The sequence below is a fragment of the Delphinus delphis genome, chromosome 6 (genome assembly GCF_949987515.2).
Source record: "Delphinus delphis chromosome 6, mDelDel1.2, whole genome shotgun sequence".
Lineage (NCBI taxonomy): Eukaryota > Metazoa > Chordata > Mammalia > Artiodactyla > Delphinidae > Delphinus > Delphinus delphis.
The window spans coordinates 108,933,295-108,958,643 of NC_082688.1; the positions used below are offsets into that span (position 1 = coordinate 108,933,295).

Consider the following 25,349-nt stretch of genomic DNA (forward strand, 5'->3'; position numbering starts at 1 on the left):
AGCTTTGGGCACTGTACAAGCTGTAGGGCCTTTATACCTATTCCTCCAAAATACCCATGAGAGCCAAAGTTACCAGACTCCCTTACTCAGCCAGGGGAGCCCAGAGTCCACCACACATGTCCCTCAGTGTCACTTTTCTTGCCCCACCACACCGGCATTGAGAAGATTTAAACTCAAATTCACTGGACTTGTTTCTGCTTTACCACTAATATCTCAGCTGAATCCAGAGCTCTCCCCTTCAGCCTGGGGAGGCCTGGGAAGGGATTAACACGGTTCCTAACTTCCAAGGGCCACCTCTGCCCTTTCTCCACTTGTCAGGGCCAGAGGTTAGAGTCTGTCCAGTGAGCAAAAGGGACCACCCACCCCTAAGCTGGGGGGAGGACTTGACCGTGGGGCTCTGGAAACCCACCTGTCAACTTTTGGCAGTGAAACCCCAGGAGCTCCAGCTCCCAAACATTGTTACTTGCGTCCCTCCACCTCCCAGCACTCATTGCCTCGTGGTGTCCTGGACTCCCCTTCCATCTACAGAGAGGCGGTCTGGTCACTGCTTGAGAAAATGCCTAGAGTTTGGATTTGAGGCGTTGTGCGGAAGGTAGGATGAGAGAGCGAGAGAGAAAAGGCAAAGCCAGAAGGCAAGGGAGGAGGGTGTGCGGGCCTGTGGCAGGAGGCAACTGTGGATTGGGAGTTGCTTAGGGAAGCATTTCTTTTTGTTTCCTCTTCTCCGACAAAGACAGTCCCAGCCCAGATCCTCTCCATCCTCTAGTTACTTTCTCCTTTCCCTCTTTCTTTACTCTCCTGATGATGAGCCTGGGCAGGAAGAATCATGGAGCAGGAACCCACATCCTTCTCCTCAGGGCAGTCTGCTGCACACAGTAGCGACTCCAGGTGCACACAGGACAAATTGTTTTAAAGAGTCCCTGCAGCCATACTCATCCCTGTTGAGCCCTCTCTTCCCTTTGGGCACGGTGGGGAAGTTCTGGGGCAGTTCCTGAACTTCTGGTTAATCTAAGAGCTCTGGACCCTCATTTCCCCTGGAGCAGTGTTCCAAGCTTAGAGGCAGCCAAATGAGTGGTCCTTATTTTTTAACCCTGCAGGGTATATTAATTCATTTTACAGTCATGGGGGGAGTGGGAGAGAGGGAGTGACTATGATGATTTCCTAAACGCCAATTAGTAAGTAACCCCTCTATCCCACCATTGCGTTTAATAAACAATGATTGATGATCTGACTCTGGTGACAAACAAGGCTGATAGACAAGTACAAACCAAGTTAGAAAGCCGCAGTGCGCTGGTGTATTTCTCCTCTATCATCCTCTGGTATAGTTTCTGCCCCTACTTGTGGCTGGTGGGCCACACTCAACTTTAGGAACCCCAAGTCCAAGAGGCTGAGCAGAGACTGAGACTAGGTTGCCAATTTGAGTTGAACTTGATCTTCCCGCCTCCAAGCAGGATGCCGCGACCCGGAAGTGATATCTCCTCGCCTGTCAGGGATTCTGGCAGTCTGGAAACTCTAAAAATCAAGAAATTCAAGAAGGAGATGAAAAGAACCAGAAACTGTAGTAAGAGAGGGAAAGCAAAAGGAAAACAATTGTGCACAAAAATCGAAGGGCTTTCGGAATTCTGCCTGCGTTTCCAACAACCCGAGTTAAAGCTTGTTTGTCTCCACTTCGCTGCGTTTCTCCACGCGGTTTCTAGCGCGCAGTTCCCTTGCTCAGTATCTCTGGGGTTCTTTGCGTGGGAAGGGCGCTTTCCAGCGCGGCTGGCTTCCTGGAGGGCTCTGCCCACGGGCGGTGGTAGGAAAGCTGGGGTCGCGGACTGGTGGTGGGGGGAAGCCCCGGGGGGGGGTGGTGCGGGCAGGTCCGGGCGAGGCCCTCACCGACCAGGTACCGGAGGGGTGCCCGCGCCGGCCGTCCCAGGGGAGCCTCTGGGCTGCTCACCGTTCCGGACAGCTGGGGCCAGAGTGATCTTATTACAGTTATTCATGGTCAGGATGATTTCTTAAGCCAAGACCAAAAATAAATGGCTCCAAGCGAGCACGCCAGTGCAGCTGCGCTCTGCGCGGTGGCTGTGAGTGGGGCTGGCACCAGCGACAACGTCCCCAGCTGCTGCTTCGGTATCACTCCGTGCCGGCGGAGAGGCGCACGACGGCGGCGGGCTGTGAGCTGCTGAGTGTGCAGTGGTGCGGGGCTGGAAGGCAGTTACGTGAAACAATTCGACCACACCGTGCTTATGGTCGGCGGAAATAGAAGACATCCCTGGCATACTTAAGAAGACTTACTACCCCCCCCCCCACTTCCTCCAAGAGGCAGGTTTAAAGTAAATCTCTCCTTTGCTAAGGATGACACCGCCCCCCGCCCCCCAAAGCATTCAAGAGTTCGGACAGATCTGCGACTCTTGTAGAATCAGGAATGTAGCGACGATCCAGATTGAGCCCCTTGCCAGAGGCTGAGTGGCAAATGCCTTAATGCATTTCGGGGCCAGGTGCACCTGGGCTGGATCCTGGCTTCTGGACTTACTGGCTTTATGATCTTGAGCCAGCGTCTTGGCCTCGCCGGGGTTGTTTTCGCGTTTGAAAAATGGGGACATATGCCCAATAAGGGTTTGAAAGTTCCTACCTCCTAGCCCTGGTGATCCTCATCGCTGCGTATTTATTCATCTTCGGGGAAATCACCGCACTTTCTTCCTAGAAACGCGGGAAACGTGACGGAACTGCCATCCCCTCTTCCCACCGCGAGGTGTGGCTTCCTAAGCAACGGCCTCCCTCCCCCGACCCGCGACTCTGGGGTCTCCAGGTCCTTCCCTTGGGTCTCACAAGCGCCTTGCCCCGTAATTTACATTCTCCGACCGGCGGGCGAGGTCTGATCCTTGCTTTCTTGCGACTGCTCTCCAGCCTGTTCTATAACCCTCTCGCTGCACGTCTGGAAAGCCCACATTAGAACGCCCCAGAGGATGATCCCTCCAAGCTGGCCGGAACCTGCGCAAAAACCCGGACTCGCGATGCCCGTGGAGCAAGAGCTCCTATCCACCTGCCGGGCGGGCCAGGACCCACACGCGTGACTAGGGGGCCTGGGAGTGGGAACGATGCGAGGGCCAGCTGGCCGCAGGGACCAAGAGGCGACAACTGCACTGGCCCTGGAAGAACCCAGGGATTTGGGCCGTAGGGAGCCGCGTGGGCCTGGGCTCCTCAGCCCCTCCTCCGCCTTCACCCACGCAAAGAAGGGTTCAGGATTGGCGGGTGCTGCGCCCCGCTAACTGAGCGCTGCTTCCCAGGGAATCCTGCATTGCGGGCCAGGATCCCTTTAAAATTTTTTCACTAAGGAGAGTTAAACACCTTGCATATATTTCCATACTGGTCACGCCCTAATTATGGAAAATCGCGTTCCTCCTGCTGATGGGGCAGGAGGGTGCCGGGGCAGTGGAAGACTCTTGGAACTATACATAAATAGAAAAAAAAAATATTCAGTTTGGACCGTTTGTGGAGTGTCCGGAACCGACAAGTTGGCGGCTGGAAACGGGGGCTTCTATGTCACCTTGCAGTTGAGAGCTGGGTAGGCAACAGGTGAGTGAGATTGGGGCTGCCCCTGTAGGAGGTCAGGACTCCTTCCTGGGCTCGTATTTGGCCAGCACCACCATTCAACTGGGACCCAGTAAAATCTCTTAAGCTTGCAGACTTGGAAAGGGAGGAAGGTAGCCAGGCAACGGAATTGCGGAAACTTCCTCTGGGTCACGTGAACTTTACTGCAGATCAGGAAGTTATCTAACAGCTGCCAAAAATCTTCTGACTCCAGAGCTCCAAATGTTGACTGTTTCTCACACCTCACCACCGGAGTCTGCTGCCTTGGGGGTTATTCACATTTCCTATTCCCTTTCTGCTTCAATCTACCCCCACCTGCCTGGTTGCATTTGGCGATGATTTCCTTTTGTCCATTCCCGATACCATGTGGTTCCCATACTTACCTGGGCGGGCTCTTTCCCCACCCACCCTCCGCAGGGGGAATTCCAAATCTCCTGAGGAGGGAAAGCCGGGTTGAGAAAGGGTCAGAAAAAGGAAGCCGAGCCTAAGGCCAGGCGTGCAATATTATATTCTTCTCCGGGTGACTTTGAGTCATTCCAGAAAAAAAGTGCAACAAAATAAGTAATCTTAATGGGCCCCCTCCCTTTCTTCCACTAACGCGCTAACTCCCAAGTTCTGAGCCAGGTTCACGGGCAGGAACCTGGCCTTCTGTGGCCTGGTATCCCCAGAAGGGGCTGGTCAAGATCTGAGCACACAGTAGGCCCTGAGACAACTGATCCTGGTTGACAGACGGATGCTCTGAAGGAAAAGGAGCAATTGTTTGAGAGCAACTGTAAGTAAAGGCGCCAGGTGTGTCCAGTTAATTTCAGGCTCACAAAGGAGATCACCTCAGGAGGATCTACTCCCACTTTCAACACATTGACCAAACACGAGGGAGCCCGCTTCAGCTGACCCATTGAACGGACAGGGCATCATTATGACTTCTGCCGACAGTGTTCATCTCCTGACCCTCGAGGCTCGAGGTGAGCTGAGCCCGCCCGACCGAATTCACACTCAGACCAGCCTCACTCCAGACAACCAGGAGCAGACACCTTCCCGGAGGCGAGAGTGCAGAAAAGCCGTGTCTTCTGCGCCCAGTGAATTTACGCTAGCTAATGGGGCGCCCGGGCCGTGCCCGAGTACTCGCTACCACGGGTGGGGGCGGGGATGCTGAGATCGCGCCCTGATCCCCCGCTTCCTGGATTCCGCTTCTCTGGGCGGGCGGAGAGCAGACGCTGACTTGCTTGAGCACTGGAGCTTGATCGTGACTAACTGGAAGGATCCTGCTGTCCCCCACCCGGACGTTACTGTCGGCTAAAGTTGTTACAGCTCTTTTTCGGCGCTAACCTTCCCTTACGCATTTGTAGCTACCCACAGACGCCGACTCCGTCCGCGTGGTGCGCACCCCGGAAGAGCTCGTGGAGACCCGGAAGCGGCGGGAGCTCCGACGTCGCTGCTCTCGCGGGCTAGCCCTTCCCGCCCCGCCCACTTGCGAGGCGCCGGGGTTGTCGAAGCCTCGCGTCGCGCGAGACCTGCGACCGCGTCCGCGCCGCCCTCCCGCCCGGCAGCGGGGGCTTTCCCGCTTCTGGGTGCCGGCCGTTGGCGGCTGTTGGCGGCCGTTACCTCCCCGTTCCCGGGAGGAGCCCGAGCGGATTTAGAGTCCTCGGAAGTCCGCCGTGCCGTCCGGCCACGGGTAGAGGGAGGCAAAGGGAAGGAGGACTTGACAGTGGGCCCGTGGGGGGCCATTCGGTAAACTCCAAAGAGCCGAGGGTCCTGAGGTAACTCCTAACTCTTAACCGCCGTGGGCAGGACGCCTCGGGGCCAGCCGGGCCGGTGTCCGCGACGGGAGAGCGCGGGGCCGCGGGCGTCGGGACAGCACCTCGGTCCACGTGGCCGGCCTACTGGGGGCCCGCACCCTGGCCTCGCTGTTTTCCTGTCTGTGGGGCTCAGGCGCGGTTGGAGAAAGAATAATGTCTCTACTTTCAGGAAAAACATCAAAGACCGGAGCTGCGCAATATGGAGCGCACATGGCGGTCTCCGAATGCCGGACCTGCCAAAACATGTTTCGCAGGATTTTCTTCCTTACCTTTTTGTCCATCCCCGCTCCGCCCTCACCCCAGGCTTTTCTTGTCTTCTCCCCCAGTGGGAGGGAGCCACGGGCTCGCGAGGAGGCTGCGAGGCGATCCACGACCTTTCGGGATGTGATGCTCACCCGGGAAGGGGCTGGGGGACCGCAGAGCCGTGACTCGCCCGGGACCCAGAGCAGAAGCGCCAGGTCGCTTTTGGCATTTTACCTGCAAAAGCAGGTAAGTTTCCTGCTGGTAAGCGAGCCCTTAACGTCACGTTACACCAGCTGAGTCCTCAGGCCTCAGCGCCTTGCTCTCCTTAGGTCAGGGCTCTTCAATAGTTAATGAATATTGAAGGGAAGGAAAAGCCTGCAAGCTGGCTTAAGTTTACTTTTTACTTCAGTCTAAACAAGATTTAGGTGCAAAGCTTCTCTTCCTCATTAACAGCTATAAAATCATTATTACTGCTAAACAGTAGGAGACCGGTATCGCAGTTCTTCAAATAACCTAGCAGAGAGAGGCAAGGGACAGTTGGCTCAAAGTTCAGGCGGTTTGCTTCAGGAATTTATTTCTCAAGGTGAAATCTCAGAATGTGAGGGGTCATTAAAATGATCTAGGTTCAACTTCTGAACTTCCTGAAAGGTGAGCTGGGCCCTAACTAGGTAGTTACTAGCCCAGGGCATAGGCTAGGATGGAGCTGGGGAAGTGCTCTCTCTCCCAGGCTGATGCCTAAGAGCTCACTGCCCCTCACAGCCCTCAGTGGAAGGACAAGCTGGATCATTTCGTCTCTTCTCGCCACTTCTGTTAAATGGATTGCTGTCTCCTCTGAAAAATGATCTCAGGCTATTCTCCTTCAGCACATTTACACGTAGGGTTAGTATTAAAGGTAGGAGTAAATTCTTGGGGGCTCCCATTTAACAAAAGATCCATGCCGTCGCCAGAACATGCAGCTTTTTCTAATGCGCTACTGATGATAGTGGGGGAAGGAAACACCGCCGCACATGGAGCTGGTTAAACATAAATCTCATCAAATCTTCCAGTGTCTGGTGACTTATGTGGCTTATATACCCAGACCGGTGGGCAACTTACCTGACAAGCAGTTAGAAAATCTGGATTTTACACCTGGCTTTGCCATCAACCTGCTGCATGTCCCGACCAGTCAATTTCTCTGGATTTATTTCTCTCTCTATATACACGTTTTTAATTTTTATTATATGTGTGCATTATATATTTGTGTGTATGCATACGCATGTACTTATGTTATTAATTTTTAATTCTGGTAATCTATTGGTTCACAAACCCAATTTCTGTTTTTATATTCTCTGATGCTGTTGTATGTATCAACATACAGTGAGTCCCTTACCCCTACCAGATGAAGAAGCAACAGAGCCAACACCGACACCCTGCTTATTCCTGTATTAAGTTAATAAGTTAATCAATGAATGTTAAACCTGCATAGTTCTTTAGAGCTGCTTCTGCCCCTTCTTCTTGCAGATGAGCACACGAGCCCAGAGAGCTGATTTCCCCCGGTTGCACAGCTAGAGAGCCCAGGATGGCTTCTTGCTCAGTGCCGTACTCTGTGAAAATTATTGGAGAGACGGGCCAGGTGAGCATGGGTCAAGTCTCTAGGATATTTCCTTCTACCACCCAGCCATCCACATTCCTCACCCCACTTCTCATTCAGAACAGCAATACCCAGACCAGAACATAATAGTCTTGGATTCAGGAGTACAAATTTAAGGCAAAACTCGAAGTCAGCACCGTGTCACTTGTGCTACGCTTCTTTAAACATTCCTGCTCTATTGTGTGGACTGTGAGCCCACAAGGAGCTTTGGGCCAAGGTTACAGGTCCTCTAATGAGGATACAGCCACAAGTCTCACATGTCTTTAGAGTCTCTTTAGAGGTAGAAATCCATGATCAAACTTAATAAAGAGGCAAAACAATAATTAACAAATTTATAAAGTAAAGCCAGTGTTCAGACTAATATTTCACTGATCCTTTTCCCTCACACAACACACTCCCAAATTATCAACATTGGGTGCAGGTGGAAGAGCTAACAAAGCAATTATCCAGCATTAATAGTAAGATGGTAAAGCTGCTCTTGCTTGCTTTGGGGAAGCACCTTCTTGATGTGAGATAAGGATGTGGGGAACTGTCTGCCATGTTGGATGTTAAGTGTGGGTGCTTTCTCCTGTCTTGGTCGACCTTGATGAGCCTGTTGATGCTGCCTGGCTGGAATCCAGAGTGTTTCAGAGGAACAGTTGTAATGTGTTTCCCATGGGTGTGTAGCGCAACAGGCAGTTTCTCTGCACTGAAGCAGCCTCTTCCTCTCTCACCTGCAGGCTGGGGGACCTTGACAACTTGGAGGCTAAAAGAACCCCACATAGCACCAGGGCTGAGGGGGTCTCCCTCAGCAGGGAGCTTAGGCCTGTGGCAATGGGCCACCCAGCCCAGACAGCCACTCCAAGCTGTTGCCCTAGGTAGGACCGGAGCAAGGATACCCACCTTCCACCTTTGAATCTGGGCGATTATGTAAGGTGTTCGTTGCAACTCTAGCTGTGCAATAGAGTACAAAGAGCTCTCTGCCCATTCCTCCTAAACCTCATCCTCAGGGTCCTGTTCTGGACCATTTCTCTTCCTATATGAAAACCTCTCCCTGGGCTATAGTCAATCCAAATACTTCCTGAGATGGTTATAAGGATTAAATGAGAAAATCTACTAAACGTGCTTTTCACAGTGCTACATATGTAGTAAGTACTAGATGCGTGTTAGCAATGATTATCGTTATTACCGTTATTGTTTTTATTAGCCATTCTATGGTTTCACGTGACGTTGATGGCATATTTTTCTACAATTCAGACCTCTTCTAGGAGTGCTAGACCCAAATATCCCACCCCTTGCTGGAGGACATTTTCACGTCCTAAGTAGATGTACTTAGATTTTGAAAACTCGTCACGCTCAGAACGGAATGTGTTTTTAGTCCCTGTTGCACACTCATAGTCTGTTCTCCTAGGCTCTATGAATGGCACCACCATCAGTCAGGAGCTAGGCCGTAACCTGGCAACTCCCCCCAGGTCCTCCTATTATCTTTCAAATCCACCCTCTCTACCTCCTGCCTCAGTGATGACAGGTACTGAGTTTGCGTCATTCCATTATTGCTCCTACTGCCAGTGTGCTCTCCAGTCTGTGCTCCCAGCAGCCGGTGTCATCTTTATATAATGCAGTTTGATCATGTCATGCCCCTACTCTAAATCTTTCATTCACTCTGCATAGACTTCAGGAAAACCCAAATGCGAGCATGTGATGCTCCTCACATAACATCTCTGTTCTCACCACTTTCCCTTCACACACGCTGAGCCCTGGCTCTGCTGAACTGTGCTGAAGAGCCCAGTTTCTTTTGCCTTCATGTCTCTGCACGTGTTGTCCCTCTGCCTGCTGCACACCTTCCTCCTCATCCATAAGGTAGAAGGATGTCATTCTCCTTGTCCTTCAAGATTCCACCTGGGTGTCTGCTCTTTTTGGGCTCAGGCTGACTACAGTTTATATTCTACAGGCGTGTCATTTCTCTTTTCCACTAGGTGTGAGTTCCCGAAGGCAGTAGAATAGGTCTTTAATCTTTGTGGCCACAATGCTTTACTGGCATACAGTGGGTGTCCATCACGTGTTTGCTGAATATGAGAATGGCCCAGAATTAGAATGAATATCTTTGGTATTATAGCTTCTCATCATCAAGATTTGGGGCAAGTTATTTTTTTCTGAACTGCAGTTTTTTCACCTGTAAAGTGGGGATTAATGACGCCCCCTAATGTTGTGAGGGTTAAATGAAAAGTGAATGGCAAAGTCTCCAGTAAACTGTGTAGCACCGTACCTGAGTCATTATTATAATAAATGCAAACCCACATTTCCCGTGCATGTACACATTTCCATTCACGCACGTAATGTGTGCCTGTTACATGCATCCATGTGTCTGTTGGTGCACCTTCATGGTTACATGGAAAAGCAGCTTCCAAACGTACCTTTCTCTAGATCCTCCCCCCTTTAAAAGGCCAGCTGAAATAGGTGGATAGGTAATTACTTTAGATAACTAGTTCAGGTTAGTAGTAGTGTCCTCCATTGTCCTTCTGTGAGTTCCTCACATCCATGCACACAAACAGTGCAGATTTATAGAGCTCTGAATGGGTGTTAGAGTCCATTACCATTTTTATTACGACTGTGATTGTACTTTTCTACTAAAGCTGTAACGTCGAAAGCACCTCCCGGTGGGCTTTAGTTTTGTTTTCACAAAGGTCACTTGTAGCAGTTACTGAACATGTGGTTTTCCCCATTTTGCATGTGAACAAACCCAGGCACAGGGGGTTCCTTTAACAAGCTGCCCCCTTTCCAGTGCTGCACCTGCGTGGAGATCAGAGCCCCTTCTCCTGTCTCCTTTCTTTTCCCGCAGGTCAGTGTAGGAAGTTTGCGCAAAATAGCTGATCGGTAAAACCAGCCAGAGCCCATCAAGGCGTAAATTGACCAGTGCTGATAATGCTTTGAGTTGCCACAGTTATTTCTGCGCTTCGGGCCTGCCCTAAATGTGGAATCTGCTCTTCTAACATCAGTAGCGAGGGAAATTCCTTGGTTTTCGGTTCCCCGGAGGGTAATTGCCTGTCCTTCCGCGGTGCGCGGTTGCCAACTGCCCGGCCGCCCCAGGGCTTTGAAGGGGGGGCGCCTTCCCTCCGCAGTGCCCGTAGCACCTCGCCCACTTACTCGACTTTCTGCCTCTCCTCGAAAAAGCCAGGTGGCGCCAACCCTCAAGCCAGGCCCGAGCCCAGGGCGCAGAGCCGGGAGGAAGGGTGGGCCGGGCTGGCGCTCCCTCCCTGCACCCTCCGCCCTCCCCTGCGTACCCCTGGAGGGATACGAGGTGTCCTGTGTGCCACATGCAGCTTGGGGAATGGAAGCAATTAACGCCATGAGGTTTCCTGGCTCTTTGCGGTGTTTTCGGTGGGTTTTGATTTGGGGAAGGAGGGCGCGGAGCGGGGCAAGCCTGTTCCAATCTGCCAACATCCTGTGTCTGCCTGTCTGCGCTGCAGATGACGCGCGGGCCCGCACTGCGGGGACAGGAGAGGCCCCGGTGTCGTGTGCTGGGCCTACCTGAGATGAGGGACAGAGTCGGTGCAGGTCCGAAAGAGGCAGAACTGGCCCAGCTGTGAAAGGAGGGCTTCCAGCTGCCCTCATATGACAGCTGAGGGTCTGAATCTATTAGGAAAGGCACACGTTTCAGCTTTCAAACTCCGTTTTTTATCCTTGAAATGTTTCCAGTCTTTGAACTGCTTTTATTTAACAGGGAGAAGAGAGAAACTCGATTATGCGATTATATCCATTTACTTGATTAAACCAAACTACATTGAACAAAAATGTTTGTTGAAACTTAGAAAATAACTGCTTATCTGGTAATGAGAGTTTAGCCATCCACACGTGCTGCTATTTCAAATCATCACCAAATTCGAAGTTAAGATGAATCCAGTAAAAGTAATTTTTTTGTATTTGTTGGAATACTAGGAGCATAACGTTGGAATTATGGCGTGTAGCGATTTTAGGATTTTAATTGAAATGACAGTAACATACAAACACATAGAGCTCTCAGCAATGCTGGTCACAGTGAGAGTGTGCTATTAATGCTGCCTTCTCTGGGGTGCCGCTGGTGAGTTTATTACAGTGTGGACTTCAGTGTTTTTCATACCACAGGTTGCCAACCATTAGTAACTCAGTAACATGGGATTTGACTAGCATTTTTAAAGTGGAATAGAAAATATTAGAAGGATGTTAAGGATATTCTTTCATAAGTCTTTCTTCTCGTGTATATATACGTGTGTACTGAGTCGCAGTGCAAAATGTATTTCTTATCATGGATTACAGTAAAAAGAAGTTTGAAAGCTATGGTTGTAGACAAATCTAACAAGGTTCCCATCCATGTTACGCTCTTGAAGTTTGGGGTGCAGGGTTGGGGCTCCTGCCGCCTCCTGGTGCTCTGCAGTGAACTAGAGGGTATATGCCCCCTTGTAGACCTGACACTGAGCATGACCCTCAGGGAAATGAGATCGGGAGGTGGGTATTCAGTTTTTAAAATCTCAGCACAGTGGGTTCTTTCCTGGTTACAAAAGTAATGCTTGATAAGAGATCACATCAGGCCTCAGACCCCGGGAAAAAGATGGGCATGGAAGAATGAGATGGAGCCCCAGGCCTCAGAGAGGAAGGTGGCAACAGGAAGATGGGAACAGAACCTCTGCAGCAAAGTCCAAAGAAGAATTCTGCTTCTTCAACCTGGGTGTGCAGGGGGAGGGGCAGCTGGAGTCAGAAGTCTTGGAACGGGGAGTCTTTGTCTTAGCTTATCTTAGCAGGGGCAGGTAGAATAGTCTTAGACCAATTTAGGAGCTCAGGGATTGACACGGGGCACGAGGAATGCTTCTGTCCCTCATCTTCCTCTCTGCCCCAGTGTCTAAGGGGAGCAGATACTACAAGACTTTGATTAAACCGTGTTTACTAGAGGGGTAGGTTTTTTGTTTTAAGAGTAGATGGCTCCCTTTGGCTTTTGCTCCTATTTCCTGGTATAGGAGCCTGTCCTCAGGAATGTCAGCCAGGCCTGTCTTTTTTCCACTCCAGATACTGGGATTGGTTACCTGAGCCAGATCCAGACTGGGTATGGCCTCCCTTCTCTCTCTTCCCCTGCAAACACGCTGGTCATTGCTTTGACCCTGTCCCACGTGGTCAACCAGAGGGAAAGGAGACGTAGATTTGGACTTTGGGGCAATGGACCTAGCCCAGGCTCCATCTTAGCCTGACCAGACCTCTGCTGAGATGTATGCCATGTTCACCCTTAGTAATCAGGTGGGCATTGTTTCCACTTTCTCTTGTTCCAGAAATGTCTAATTCCCAACTGCAGGGGTTCTCAAACTTTGGCGTGCAGCAGAATCAGCCAGAGGGCTTGTTAAGCTACAGATTGCTTGGCTCTACCACCCGCCAGCTTTGATGCACCCAGGCTGGGGTGCGTTTCTAACACATTCCCAAGTGATGCCGGTGCTGCTGGCCCAGGACCAGACCTTGAGAACCAGCGGTCTGTTTTGAGAAGGGTGTTGGGGGAGAAGGTGACTGGCAGGGCAAGAGGAGAGCCCTCCTAAGATCTTGGCCTTAATACCACCTTAATTCCATGAAGGCTGCCTGCCCCTACCCCAAGCCAGTCCCCTGACAGTCAAGGCTGCCAGGGGATCACATCTGGAGGAGGGTGACTCAGTAACAGCGGCTCTGACTGGTTAGTTTGGGGACTCTCCATCTTGAGGGGACTCAGGAGAGGAGGGGTCCAGGGCACCTTACTCTTGGCAGCCACTGAGGACTGTGGTTGCCTGTCCCTGGAGGAGAGCCATGCTCTTGCCGATGGAACTCCTTGTGCTGCAGGGCCTGGGGTACACAAGCTAGAATTCCCAGTAACTTCTGCAGCCAGAGGCAGGATGCAGGGCAGGTTCTGATAATGAAATGCAGTCACATAAGATTTGAAAGGCAGAAAAGAGGAGGACGCTGTCTTTCCTCAGCTGTGTAGGTGCCCAAGAAGGCTCTGGAAGGCATGAGTGTGGGCAGTGGCTGCATCCCATGGCCCACTGCCTGGTCCCCAGCTTAGAGGGTATGGGGGCTCTCACGGCTGCTCCTCCAGCCCTTCCATGTGATAGCTTGTATTAAATCCCTCTGAGCTTGAAAGATCTGGGGTGTTTTCCGTTTCCTGTATTGAGCCCTGACTGACATTGGGAGAGGACGGTCTGGGCATAGAGTATGGCGTAGACCCTGCAGCTGGTGAGGTGACCGTCCTGGGCGGGAGGACCTTTGGGGGTGATGAGCCAGGGCCAGGAGAGCTTGCCTGCTGTCCTGAAACCTGCAGCTTGTTCTGCCTCTCTCACCACAAAGCCTCCCTTCTCCCAGCTTCCCTCTCTGGATTTTGCAGCAAAGCAGGAAAACCAGCAATTTTTTTGAGAGTGTAGGCACACGTTTTCGCGAGGGCTCCATGACTGTCTGCTCTGCCCATTTTGTTAGTTAATTGAATATTGTCCTGTCCTGTGCTCTGATTTCTGGGCATTCACTCCCAGTGAGCCTTTACCCTAGTTAAGGGAAGAGAGCGAGTTTTTGGTTTCCAGCCCGAGACTGAACAGCAAGTGACTTGAGCAAGTCAGCCTGGCTCAGTGTGAACGCAGTGCTGGATGGGCGCTGCCGATCCCGGCCACAGTGGCGGACTGTGGCTAGACTCCGGGGCCACTTCCTCCGTCTGCCTTGCTGCCTGGCCCCACCTTAACGCCCTGAACTGCAGCTCTTATTCCGGAGCTGATTCTCTGGCTCAGCAGTTCTTCCTGAGCAGAGACAAGACTGAATATATGTCCCTTACTGATTGTTGTCCAGGAGGACTTGGTTGCTCTGGTCTCACTGCTCTCGGGCGCGGTACCCCTCCCTGCAGGAGGAGACGTCTGCTGCACTTGGGTGTGATCATGTGAACTTGCTCTGGCCAATGAAGTGGGAGTGGAAATGACTGCCCTTGGTCTGCACTTGGTCTTCAGTCCCTCTTGCTACACGCCAGCAATGATGTAGATAGAGGCAGCGCCGCAGTGATGACTGGCTGCAGGAACCCAGGAGGGACATGGTGCTAAAACTTTCAAAAAGTATTAATTCTGTATTAGTTTATTGATTTCTGTGAAGTGGTTGGGACTTTAGAGGCCTAATACATTGCACCTCTCACCCCAGCCCAGGTTTAGTCCAAAAAGGCTGGTGGTTCTTCCAAATGCACCAACGGGCAAGGTCAGGAAGGGGTGCAGGGAGTTACTCTACAGGCGGTCCTGTCCCCTGAAAACTTCGGGGGAGGGAAATAGGAGAGGTTTCTGAAGGGATTTCATCACTGTAGAATTGTATCACTCTCTGTATCTGAAAGAATTTTCTGGAAATAGAAATATTAGGAGAGGCCATAAAAACGTTAATTCTTGTCTCATTTTCATTCTTCCATATTTGAAAGCCTAAGGAGGCCATTCAATTGATGGATCAAGGCATTAAATAAAACTTTAAGCAACGGTAATCCTAACCGATAGAGCAGCAGCTCCATAGTAGGTGAACTGTGGCCTGAACATTAACAGGGCAGACTTTCTGCCAAGTCTGCGAGGGCCTGGCTCCTCGTTAACTGATGGCCGGTGCTCCCAGCACAGTGCTCTGCTCTGGCTGCTGATCCTGGGGAAATGGCATTGTTTTGAAACCCAGTGCTCTTAATGAAGCAGTTCCTGGCCCTGAAATGTGCAGAAAAATACTTAAAAGTGCGATGAAAAACTCGTCTGTTGAAAAGCCAGTGACTTTCCAGGGTTGATTTTTAAATAATAGATTTGTTTTATTTGACACTTTGGTAAATGCTTTAATAAAACGTAACAAGGTCAAAGAAATTGTACAGTGTGTTTTATGTCCCACAGCCTGGAATATCTGAACTCTGTGCTTGCAAATGAGCATCATTAGTAGTGAAAATTTTGTTGCAAAATTTTTCATGGACTGTTTTGGAGTGTCAGACTTCAAGGCGCTATCACAGAATTGGCAAGGTTCAAGGGATTTTTACTGACTTAATAACATTTTTCTTTATTGTCTCCATAATCACCTGCTTCATGAACTGTGGCTAGAACAGATGTTGCAACTGGTAATTTTCTTAGAATCCAAGTGCCATTATGTTTTTCCATCTTTTGATTTCCATCATTTCTGGGAATTGTTAGTAGATGGAATAAAAAGAGAATACATTATAAACAATTCAAAACACTGAAAACAAAATTCCTTGGACCTTTTACAGCTACCACACATGCAAATAAATGTGGCTTTGCATTCCAATGGCATTTGAGTGGGGATTACATTTTCCTCATTAACCTCTTTCTTAACCAAACAGTATTGTTTTTCAAGTCTCTTTTATTGAAATCAAGTTTGACATTTTAAATTAATTCACACTCAGTTCAAGTGAAGAAGCAGAATGTCTTCTTTTGATCCCAGTCATTTGTGCAGTCCTGGCTGAACTGTGCCAAAGTAGGAAGGCCTCCTGGTTTACCATGAAATCGGGAGGTTGGTTATATTCCTTGCAAAATCAAAACATTAGGGTACTAAGTATGTTTTTTCCTGTCCTACTAAGGAAAGAGGTGGAAAAATTAATCATGGATACACACCTGAGATCTGAAGTGCTTGCCTCCCAATGGCAAACTATTTATAAAGTGAATGTACATACTTCTAATTGAAGGAACAGCCAATCTGTCTTCCATTGGTCATAACCAGTAATTCCTCTGCTAATATGTGGACCTTAATTTGAAGCAGTGGGAATCTTCTCTTTTCTCCAGGAAAGTCAATAGAGTTGTTTAGAAAGACTGTACAATTTCGGTAGGAGGAGAAATATAACTTAAGAGTTTTTAAAACTTCTGTAAACACTTATGCATGTATCTGCAGTTCTTGCCCTGTTACAGAACAAAAGTATACATCGTTTTCATTGTTGATATTTGGCAGTAGATGGTGAAATATTTGTGTGTATTTGGGTATGTCTAAGTAAAATGAGAGAGATGTTAAAATAACTCTCGGTCTGAGTTACATGCACCAATTTTAGGAAACCCTGTAGCAGTTGCTTTCACCATGTTGTTAGCTCTGTCTTGTTTTGTCAAGATTTCTTTTTCATTCCACCATCTTCTCATGCATTATTTTCACCTCCTGTAATCCTAGCTCAATGTGGCATGAGTTAGAGTTGGAAAGAGAAGCAACACTAGTTTTCTTAGTGTCCACAGTTTCAAAACACACCCTTTCATGTTATTTGACACCATTTTCTACATGTGCTTTCTTTAGAAAGTGGAAATATACATTGTTGAGAGTTTGTCAGATGATACCATATTGCAAAATGTTTGCAAAACTGAAATATTGACAAAATGCATGTGATTCCAAAAGGGCCTGCTTGATTGAAAGCAGTTGCAGTATTTCAGCATGAGAATATTGCTCATCCTTTCTGTTTTTAGATTCTACAGAGCATACCTCTGGACTTCTGTCCGCAGAAAGCAGTTTCTACACAGCTAACTTGGAACAGGTTAGAGCTAGACTCTACAGCTTCTATTCCTGCAGTAAGCATTCAGGAAAACTGCTCTTCCCTGGTCATCTCTAGTTCATAGGAGGCTGAATTCCCCTGCCTGCCTCTAGTGTCTAACACCACCTACTTGGCGTAATCATGCTTGTGCCATCCCAGCGTGTGCTGTGGTCGCCAAGATGCAGCTGTGCCCTCAGTAGGTCCTTTGAAAAGATGCTCCTTCAGAATTGATTTGCTGTTCACGCCTCAGCATCCCAGCTTGGCTGACACTTAGCCTACTTCTGCGAATGACACCAAAATCAGTTCTGCCACTAACTAGAAACAAGGCCGTTTCCATTGTGAAAGAGTAATAGCCTCATGAAAAGTTGCATTTGCATACTTGGTGATAATAACAATTAGAATTTTTTAAAAAAATTTTAAAGCCTAAGTATGTAATATATGTGATGTATGGTGAGAGATTTTTTCAAAAATATAATGTATTTGACATCTCAATTGCCTTTTGACTAACACAGAATTAGCATCCTGAAAATTGATCAAAGAAGGAGGAAAAAATTTTGCTTTATTTTTTCATTTGCAATACACTTCCTTTGTCAAACTACTCTCTTAACTAATAAGGAAAACCATCCACAGCAGTGTAGCTCATCTTTATTTGAATTTCAGAAAAGCTACTGTCCCCAACTATTTTCTGAACTTTTCAAAGGACTTTTTGCTGTCTAGCTTCATCTTGTTTAAAGATGTTAGAGCTGTGTTGAGATTAATATCAGCAATCAGAAAGTAATATCATAGTCTGGTTGTCATTGTCCTGTATAGACATGCTAGAACTAGATTGCCTGTGTTAAAAATTAATGGATTAGGGAAGAGAAGCATTCGGACTCTCAATGATGGGGGCTTCAGCTATCCTGCCATCTGCCAGATGTCTCATTTTCTAAACTCAGAACCTCTGATAAATTCATGATTTACCTCAATTAGTGCTCTCAGCCCCGGCTGCACGTTAGAATAATCCCAGACTTCTTTTTTAAAAAATGGATAGGCAGGCTCCACCCATTCTACGCTGAGAGCAGAATCTCTCAGGGTAGGGCCCCAGACTTTAGTTTATTTGTTTGTTAAGTGCCCCCGCCCCCTAGTGATTCCAGCGTGCAGCCAGGTTGAGAATCGCTAACCCACATGATAATTTCATCTTTCAGAAGGGAGAGGAAGTGATGAAGAGGATTAACACCCTGCTTCTAATTCTGGCCACCTCAGAGGCTCTGCACGGAAAATCAGAAGTGACAGGAATCCTGGAAGAGGGCCACCTGGCCATCAGAAAATTCCAGAGAGATGTGGTCACTGCCAGACATACAGTCGGTTAGTTTGAGTTTTTAATTATCTCAGGAAATTATAAAAGCTTGACTTTGACCCCCTGGTCTGAGATTCCAAAAAGAATCAGGGGAGAGTCCTCAAAATGAACTTCTGATGCTACAGTTGTAAATGGTCCAAAGCGAGGGTGGGTCGGGGTGGGGAGGAGAAGAAGAAAAAGGAAGGAGGTAGCCAAGAAGATTTACTCTCTTTGTGCAGGAAGCTGTTTGTTGAGATCAGATATATTTTTAAATGGTGTATGTAAAGTGTGAATGATGATCTGGGAAAACAAGGATGGATATAAAAAAACTGCCAAGAACATGTGAGAAAAGAGTCAGAAAGACTAAATCCAGAAGGAGGCTAACATTCCCAATGATGAAGAGGGCTGTCAGAAACAAAAGCAAGTGTAGAATCCATGCATGGCTGGGATGGCGTTTCATCCATGTTATGTCAGTAGTAAAGATACAAGGTGACCACTCCCTCAGACTCTATGTTACACTTTAGAAAGGATGGGACAAAGTTTGGTAAGAGGGATTGAAGAATAAGATCACTTAGGAGCAAATGCTCGCTGTCCTAAATAAGTTGAAACATTGGTCTGGAAATAACAAACCGAAATATTAATAGAATTTTCAGATGAAATTGCTTTAATCATTAAAAATATGAAGATTGTAAGATGTGCCTGAGGACTGTTCCACATTTTTTTTTAAGAGGGAAGTAGAAAATGTCTTTGAACTGTAGACTCAATGACCTGCTGATTCTTCAGTTCAAAAATTCTAAAATTTACTTTAAAATGCAGTTTGAATGCAAGACTGCCACGTTAAATTATACCTATGACATAATTAACAAAGAGAGCAGAGACAAGGAAGCATAACCTTTGAAATAATCTAATTCAAATTCAGAAAGTCATAACCCTTGAGAATTCGATAAAAGCTTAATACACTCTTGGAATAGTTAAATAATACAGTGTAACTGACCACTCCAGAACTTAGTGGCTTAAAGCAGCTACTATTAATTTGCTCACAATTCTGTTTTCCTGGGCCCAGCTGGCTGGTTTCATCTGGGATCCCTCAGGCAGCTTCAGTCATCCTTAGCTTAACTGAGACTGGATGGTCCAGGACCTCCTCAGCCACATGCCCAATGGTTGTTGCTGGCTGCCAGCTGGGGTGCCAGGGCTTGTTTACATGGTGGGCAGCCTTCCAGGAGAACGAGGGCAGAAGCAGCAAGGTCAAGGTTTAGAAGTCACATAACATCACTTATCACTTCTGCCTCATCCTGTTGGTCAGGGCAAGTTGCAAGGCCACCACATACCCAGGGACAGGGAATCACATAATACCTTTAGATGAGAATTGTTGCTGCTTGTGTGTCTAATCTACCACACCTCCCCTCAGAGAAAGGCTCTACACTAATACACATGAAATAGTTTAATTTCAGGGGATTCATGGACCCTTTCAACCCAAGTTAAGAGTCTTTATTCTAACCATTGGCATATTTAAGCAAGGAAATTGAGGTCCAAAGACACTAAGGACTGTTTGTTGAGTATACAAGCATAGGAGAGTGGGCTCTCACATAGGTGTCACAGCTCCCAATCCTGTGCTGTTTTCATCATGCCCAATTGATAATCACCTCATTATTATCGGAAGTGGATTTTAGCAGTTTCCAAAGTCAACTTTTGACAACCAAATCTGGACAATTTAACTCAGATGTATACAGTAAAATATAAGTATTTTATTTGATTTGCATATTCTACACATACATCCAGATAGGAAAGTAGACTGGTTAAAATAAGCAGACTAGTTGCAGCCCCAGCTTGCTGAACTCGCCAGATGCATTTTCCCTTTGTCAATTAGCATGTCATCAGTGGAGCCATGAAAATATCTAGTTCCCTAAAGTTAATCTTTTTTAAAAGCATAACTCACTGTGCTTTTTATTTTAATAAAGAATTATACTTGGTTTTTCAAAGCTTTCATCAAGCTGGTATATTCAGCCTAAAAGTATGAAAACAAATCAGCGTCTGCAGTCAGCCATTAGGTAATTATTCATTCTCTTGCTCCTGTCTTTGTCATTTGGGGTACTATTCTAGCTTACAGTGGTCGTGCCTACCTGGGCTAGTAAATTGGCCGTCAGTGGGTTCCCAGAGCTATGTGTTGTAGTCCCCTTATCCATTCCTTTTATGGTTACTCCATGCCCGTGTTCAGACCTGGAGCAACATAGAGTGCTGTGGACATGAATGTCATATTGTCCTGAGTAATGAAATGAGATCCAGGCAGCACCCCGTGACCAAGAAGGCGGGCATTACTGCAGGTGTGTGATGGCTGCCGGACTCTGGCCGTAAATGTATTGAGCCACACACCGGAACTGAAACGGGGGGTCCCTTGAAGTAACTTCTTTGTTTCTTTTTTTAAGAAGGTCGAAAGACATGAATGAAGACATACTAGTAACCAAGCATGGTGTATCAAGCCTAATTAGGAATAGAAAATCACTTCTAAAATCTGTGTCTGTTCATTTTCCTTACTTCATTTGTTTTTGTTTCGCCCTCATCTGTGATTCATTTGCCTTTTGTCATCTTCCACAATGGCTTCTGCAAGAATATCCGTCTGGAAACCTACAGTGTGGCTTGCACCCACTTCAAACATTGTTTAAAATCTCATTTATTATTTTGTACTGTGGTCTCACTTAAAAGCCAGGTTACTGAGACTGCAGAGCACATACCTTTAATTCCCAGGGTGAGAGGGCGAGGGAGAGGGAGCAAGCCTGAGAGTGTGCCGGGGTGGGCTGAGCTAGCGCTGTGAGACGCCCCACAGCAGACATGCCGGGAGGACGGAATTCAGAAGCCTTACAGGCAACTGAAGTCTCGAGACACAGAAAACTGGAAACTGCCCAAACCTGGGCTCCATAGAGGATCGAAATGTGATGAAGACCAGGACTGGTATTTGTTTTTTCCAACCAGAGGTTAGTTACTTAATGACCACATTCCCAGGATTACAAGGATTTGCCTGAATAGCCAAGGGAACACTTATCTGCAGTAGAATTAGTGAAATGAAGAGATGGGATTCTATGTGAGCTGCCTGTTACAGGAGACTGTATTTAGAACTTGAAATTAACACTGGGAATAATATTAAATTGATATGAGCAGATGAAAGCTATATTAATTAGGAATTATGTTTTGGTAATTATCTTAAATTTTCAGATACTAAAATCCAGGTGTTTGGGGGAGCCACTAGGGTTTAACATCATTCCTTTAAAGAAAAACAAAAGCAAGACCATGTGGGGAGCATTGCAGGCCAGGAGCTTAATCATACTCATTCAGCTCACTTCCTTGCTCCATGCCCAAATAGAAAATAGGCACCTACAGTGGAAAACTGCTTCCGGGCGGGCTGTGCTGCCTTGGACAAGGGCTGGGGGTGCTCTGCTGAAGCACCTCCACCCAACACGGTGCAGAAACATTTTGTGAACAGAGGAAAAGCACAGTGATAGCGATTGAACTCACTAATGGTGGAGGTCCTCATACGAGTGGAAAATTAGGATGTTCTGCTGAAGGCCCCCAGTGGCTCCGTAACCTTTAGAGAGCTGAAGGGAGTGAGGATGGCTTTGCATGTGGGGCTGGAGGTTCAGCTGCAATAAATGTAACCTTGTGGTGCAACTGTGGTTCTGTTTCAAACCCTCATTCAGTCACTTCAAGACCTTTCTTGGTTTCTGGTGTCACACGCAGATTCCGGGGAGGCTTACACAGAGCCAAGCACTGGAGGGACTCATCTGATCCTCCATAGTGTCTGTGTGCTCGGGGGACACTGAGTTGCCCATCAGCCTGGGCTGTTCATGGTCATAAATTCAATCCTGTGAGGTTGCTTCAGCTCCCTCTGCCTGCCCTCAGCTCCTGTGCCTCTTTCTGCCACTTCCCCACCACTCTTGGGCACTCAGCAGTTGTTCTTCTGCTCGTACACTCACTGGGGCCTGGGGATTTTGTGAGGCTAAGACCTGGGGTGGCCAAGACATGGCACAGAGCCATATTTGTCCCTCTTCCAAATTCTTGCCATTCTCAGGGCTGTACCAGGAAGCGTGGTCCAAGTTTCCCCTTCTGAGATCTGTGAAGGTTTTGACCATTCCCCAAGAACAGCGAGCAGGGCCTTTCTCAGAAACCCATCACTGCCTGCCTCTCCTCCTGGCCTCCCTTGCCGCTTCTCCCAGCCTAGGAATCTTTTTATGGGCCTCAGGGCAGAAAAGACTTGCTTTCAAGGTCTCCTCTGCCACTGAGTGAGTTTTGTTTTGTTTTAATTGTGGTAAAATACATATAACGTAAAATTTATCATTTTAACCAATTTTAAGTGGCATTAAGTACATTCCGATTGTTGTGTGACCATCACTGCTCTCCATTTCCAGAACTTTTTCATCTTCCCAAACTGAAATTCTGTCCTCGTTAAACACTAACTCCCCATTCCCCACCCCCAGCCCCTGGGAATCGGCATTCTGCTTTGTGTCGCTATGAATTTGACTTAAGTACGTCATACAAGTGGAACTGTACAATATGTGTCCTTTTGTGTCTGGCTTATTTCACTCAGCATAATGTCTTCAGTGTTTATCCGTGTCGTAGCCTGTGTCAGAATGTCCTTCCTTTTTAAGGCTGAATAATATTCCATTGTATGGATGGAACACGTTTGTGCGACAATGGACATTTTGGTTGTTTCCGCCTTTTGGCTATCATGAATAATTCTGCTATGAACACTGTTGTACAAGTATCTATTTGGGTCCCTGCTTTCAATTTTTGGAGGGGTCTATACCCAGAGGTAAAATTGCTGGGTCATGTGGTAATTCTAAGTTTAATTTTTGAGGCACTGCTATATTGTTTTCCAGAGTGGCTGAATGCACAGGGTTCCAGTTTCTCCATATCCTTGCCTGTCAGTGAGTTCTAAGAGAGGTGCTCTTGGCACTTGGGGTCAGCCCTTCCTTGTCCTGCAGGATTTTCCCCGCTCTTTAGCATCCCTGGCCTCACCCACTATTTTTAGATGATGGAATAATGTCCCCGGTTGTTGTGAAAAACACCTACCCCCCAACTAGTATACAACGCCTTTCAAATATCCCCTAAGGGGTGAGAAGAAGCTGCATAGTTAGAACCCCTGGTGCGATGCCTGAAAGCTTTGTTTCTGGAAACTCAGAAACCTGGAAGAGGCTCTTTTTTCTCTGTCTTGCTGTCACATCCCTTCCTTGATTCAATTAGTAAAGAATGAGGTAATTTAATTGAAAGGAAGGGACAAGAGGAGGAGGGAGGAAAGAGAGATTACTATTTCAAAATATTGACTCACTACACAAGGATTTCTCATCTTGTTTACTTTCTTCTCTTTAATAACTACAAATGTTTGTGATCTTTATTTTCTTGTCTGATCAATTTAGATTTTCCAAAAGGCCCTAGACTTGTCATACATGTCCTTCAAAAAAGCATGTGAACTGTATTAATGCAATGAATGCAGTGTCTCCTTACTTTAACATGCTCTGTTATACTACTTCACTTTGACACCAGGCAGGTGGGTTTTCCACCCATCAAGCAATTCTGCAACACCTGCTGGGTTCCTACACTCTAACTCAATTATGATAACTGCCTAGCTGGAGAGAGCATCAGATCCCACAGGTTAAGGGTTCAGTCCTGCTAGACTGCCCCCTCCACTTCAGATGCCAATCATAAGTGCAGGTTGTCACCTGTGCTTTTGACAAACCAGCCATAAATCAGAGGTGCCCACAACCCCCTCCTTGAGTTCAATTAATTTTCTGGAGTGGCTTACAGGACTCAGAGAAGGATTTTACTTAACTAGATTTGGTAATCTAGCATAAAAGGGTATAACTCAGGAGCAGCCAGATGGAAGAGGTGAGTAGGACAAGGCCTGGGGGGGGCGAGGAGCTTCCGTCCCTCTCAGAGTGACCCCTCTCCCAGCATGTCCACATATCCCTCAACTCAGCAGCTCTCCCAACACCCTCCTTGGGGTGTTTTGGAGGCCCCACCACATAGGCACAATTGATTAAATCACTGACCGCTGGTGATTGATTCGACCCCCAGCCCCTCTCTTATTATAAATCACAATATCCCACCGCTCTTTCCTGGGACGTGATACTGGTCTAGTGACTCGTCTCTAGCTGTAGCTTACCCACAGACGAGTGATCTGCAGACAGCTGTGACCTGTCAAGTCTGTTGACACCTCATGACCACAGGTAACTCCAGGGACTTTCAATTAAATGATCATTAAGTGGCATCCCTTAAAAACAGTGTAATTGTAGACCGTGACCAGTAAATAATCATAAGAATTCACGTATCATCATGTGGAGGAGCTACTAGATATTCTAAAATGTAAAGAATTTCTGACTCTTGTTCCTCTTCACTTAACCTTTATGTTTTTACCTTAAACTTTGTTTTTATTTTCCTACTTTCTAATGTTCAAGTGACCTGCTTCCTTAAGTGGTTAAGGGCTTTGAAGTCAGAGACCTGGCTGCTTTCAGACCAAGGGATTTACTTTCTGAGTCTGCCTCCTCATCCACAAATCTCTGGATTTACGCAGTGGTTCAGTTCCTTAAAACTGGTAACTTTTTTTTTTTTTTTTTTTTTTTGTGGTACGCGGGCCTCTCACTGTTGTGGCTTCTCCCGTTGCGGAGCACAGGCTCCGGACGCGCAGGCTCAGCGGCCATGGCTCACGGGCCCAGCCGCTCCGCGGCATGTGGGATCCTCCTGGACCGGGGCACGAACCCGTGTCCCCTGCATCGGCAGGCGGACTCTCAACCACTGCGCCACCAGGGAAGCCCTGGTAACTTTTTTTAATTAAAAAAAATTTTGTCCTTTATTTTTTAAATTGAGGTATAATTTATATATAGCATATTAGTTTCATGTAGTGATTCAATATTTGTATATATTGCAAAATGATCACCACAATAAGTTTAGTTAACATCACCACCATACATAGTTACACATTTTTTTATATTTATAGTTTATTTACAATATTGTGTTAGTTTCAGGTGTACAGCTTCAGATTCTTTTCCATTATAGGTTATTACAAGATACTGAATATAGTTCCCTGTGCTATAGAGTAGATCCTTGTTGTTTATGTATTTTATATAGAGTAATGTGTAGAATTCTATATCCAGCAAAAATTATACCTCAAAAGGAGAAATATTTTATCAGACAAACAAAAACAGCTGACTCTGCAAGAAATGTTAAAAGTTCTTCTGGGAGAAGGAATATGATAAGGTGCAACTTAGATTTATATAAAGAAAGGAAGAGCATTAAATAAGGAATTATGTAAGGTAAAATCAAATACTCTTTATTTTTCTTCTCTTT

The 25,349-nt window shown here is 47.3% G+C and overlaps 1 protein-coding gene across 1 annotated transcript in view; it reads left to right on the forward strand.

Moving 5' to 3' along the window:
* Nucleotides 1-3,080: 3,080 nt before the first annotated feature.
* LOC132427733 (uncharacterized) overlaps nt 3,081-25,349 on the forward strand; it is a 64,562-nt gene continuing 42,293 nt past the window's right edge. Inside the window, exons 1-5 of the mRNA XM_060015378.1 lie at nt 3,081-3,230; nt 4,481-4,707; nt 5,049-5,330; nt 5,696-5,858; nt 17,887-18,046. Coding sequence (XP_059871361.1) covers nt 3,081-3,230; nt 4,481-4,707; nt 5,049-5,330; nt 5,696-5,858; nt 17,887-18,046 — 982 coding nt within the window. The remainder of the gene's footprint in view (nt 3,231-4,480; nt 4,708-5,048; nt 5,331-5,695; nt 5,859-17,886; nt 18,047-25,349) is intronic.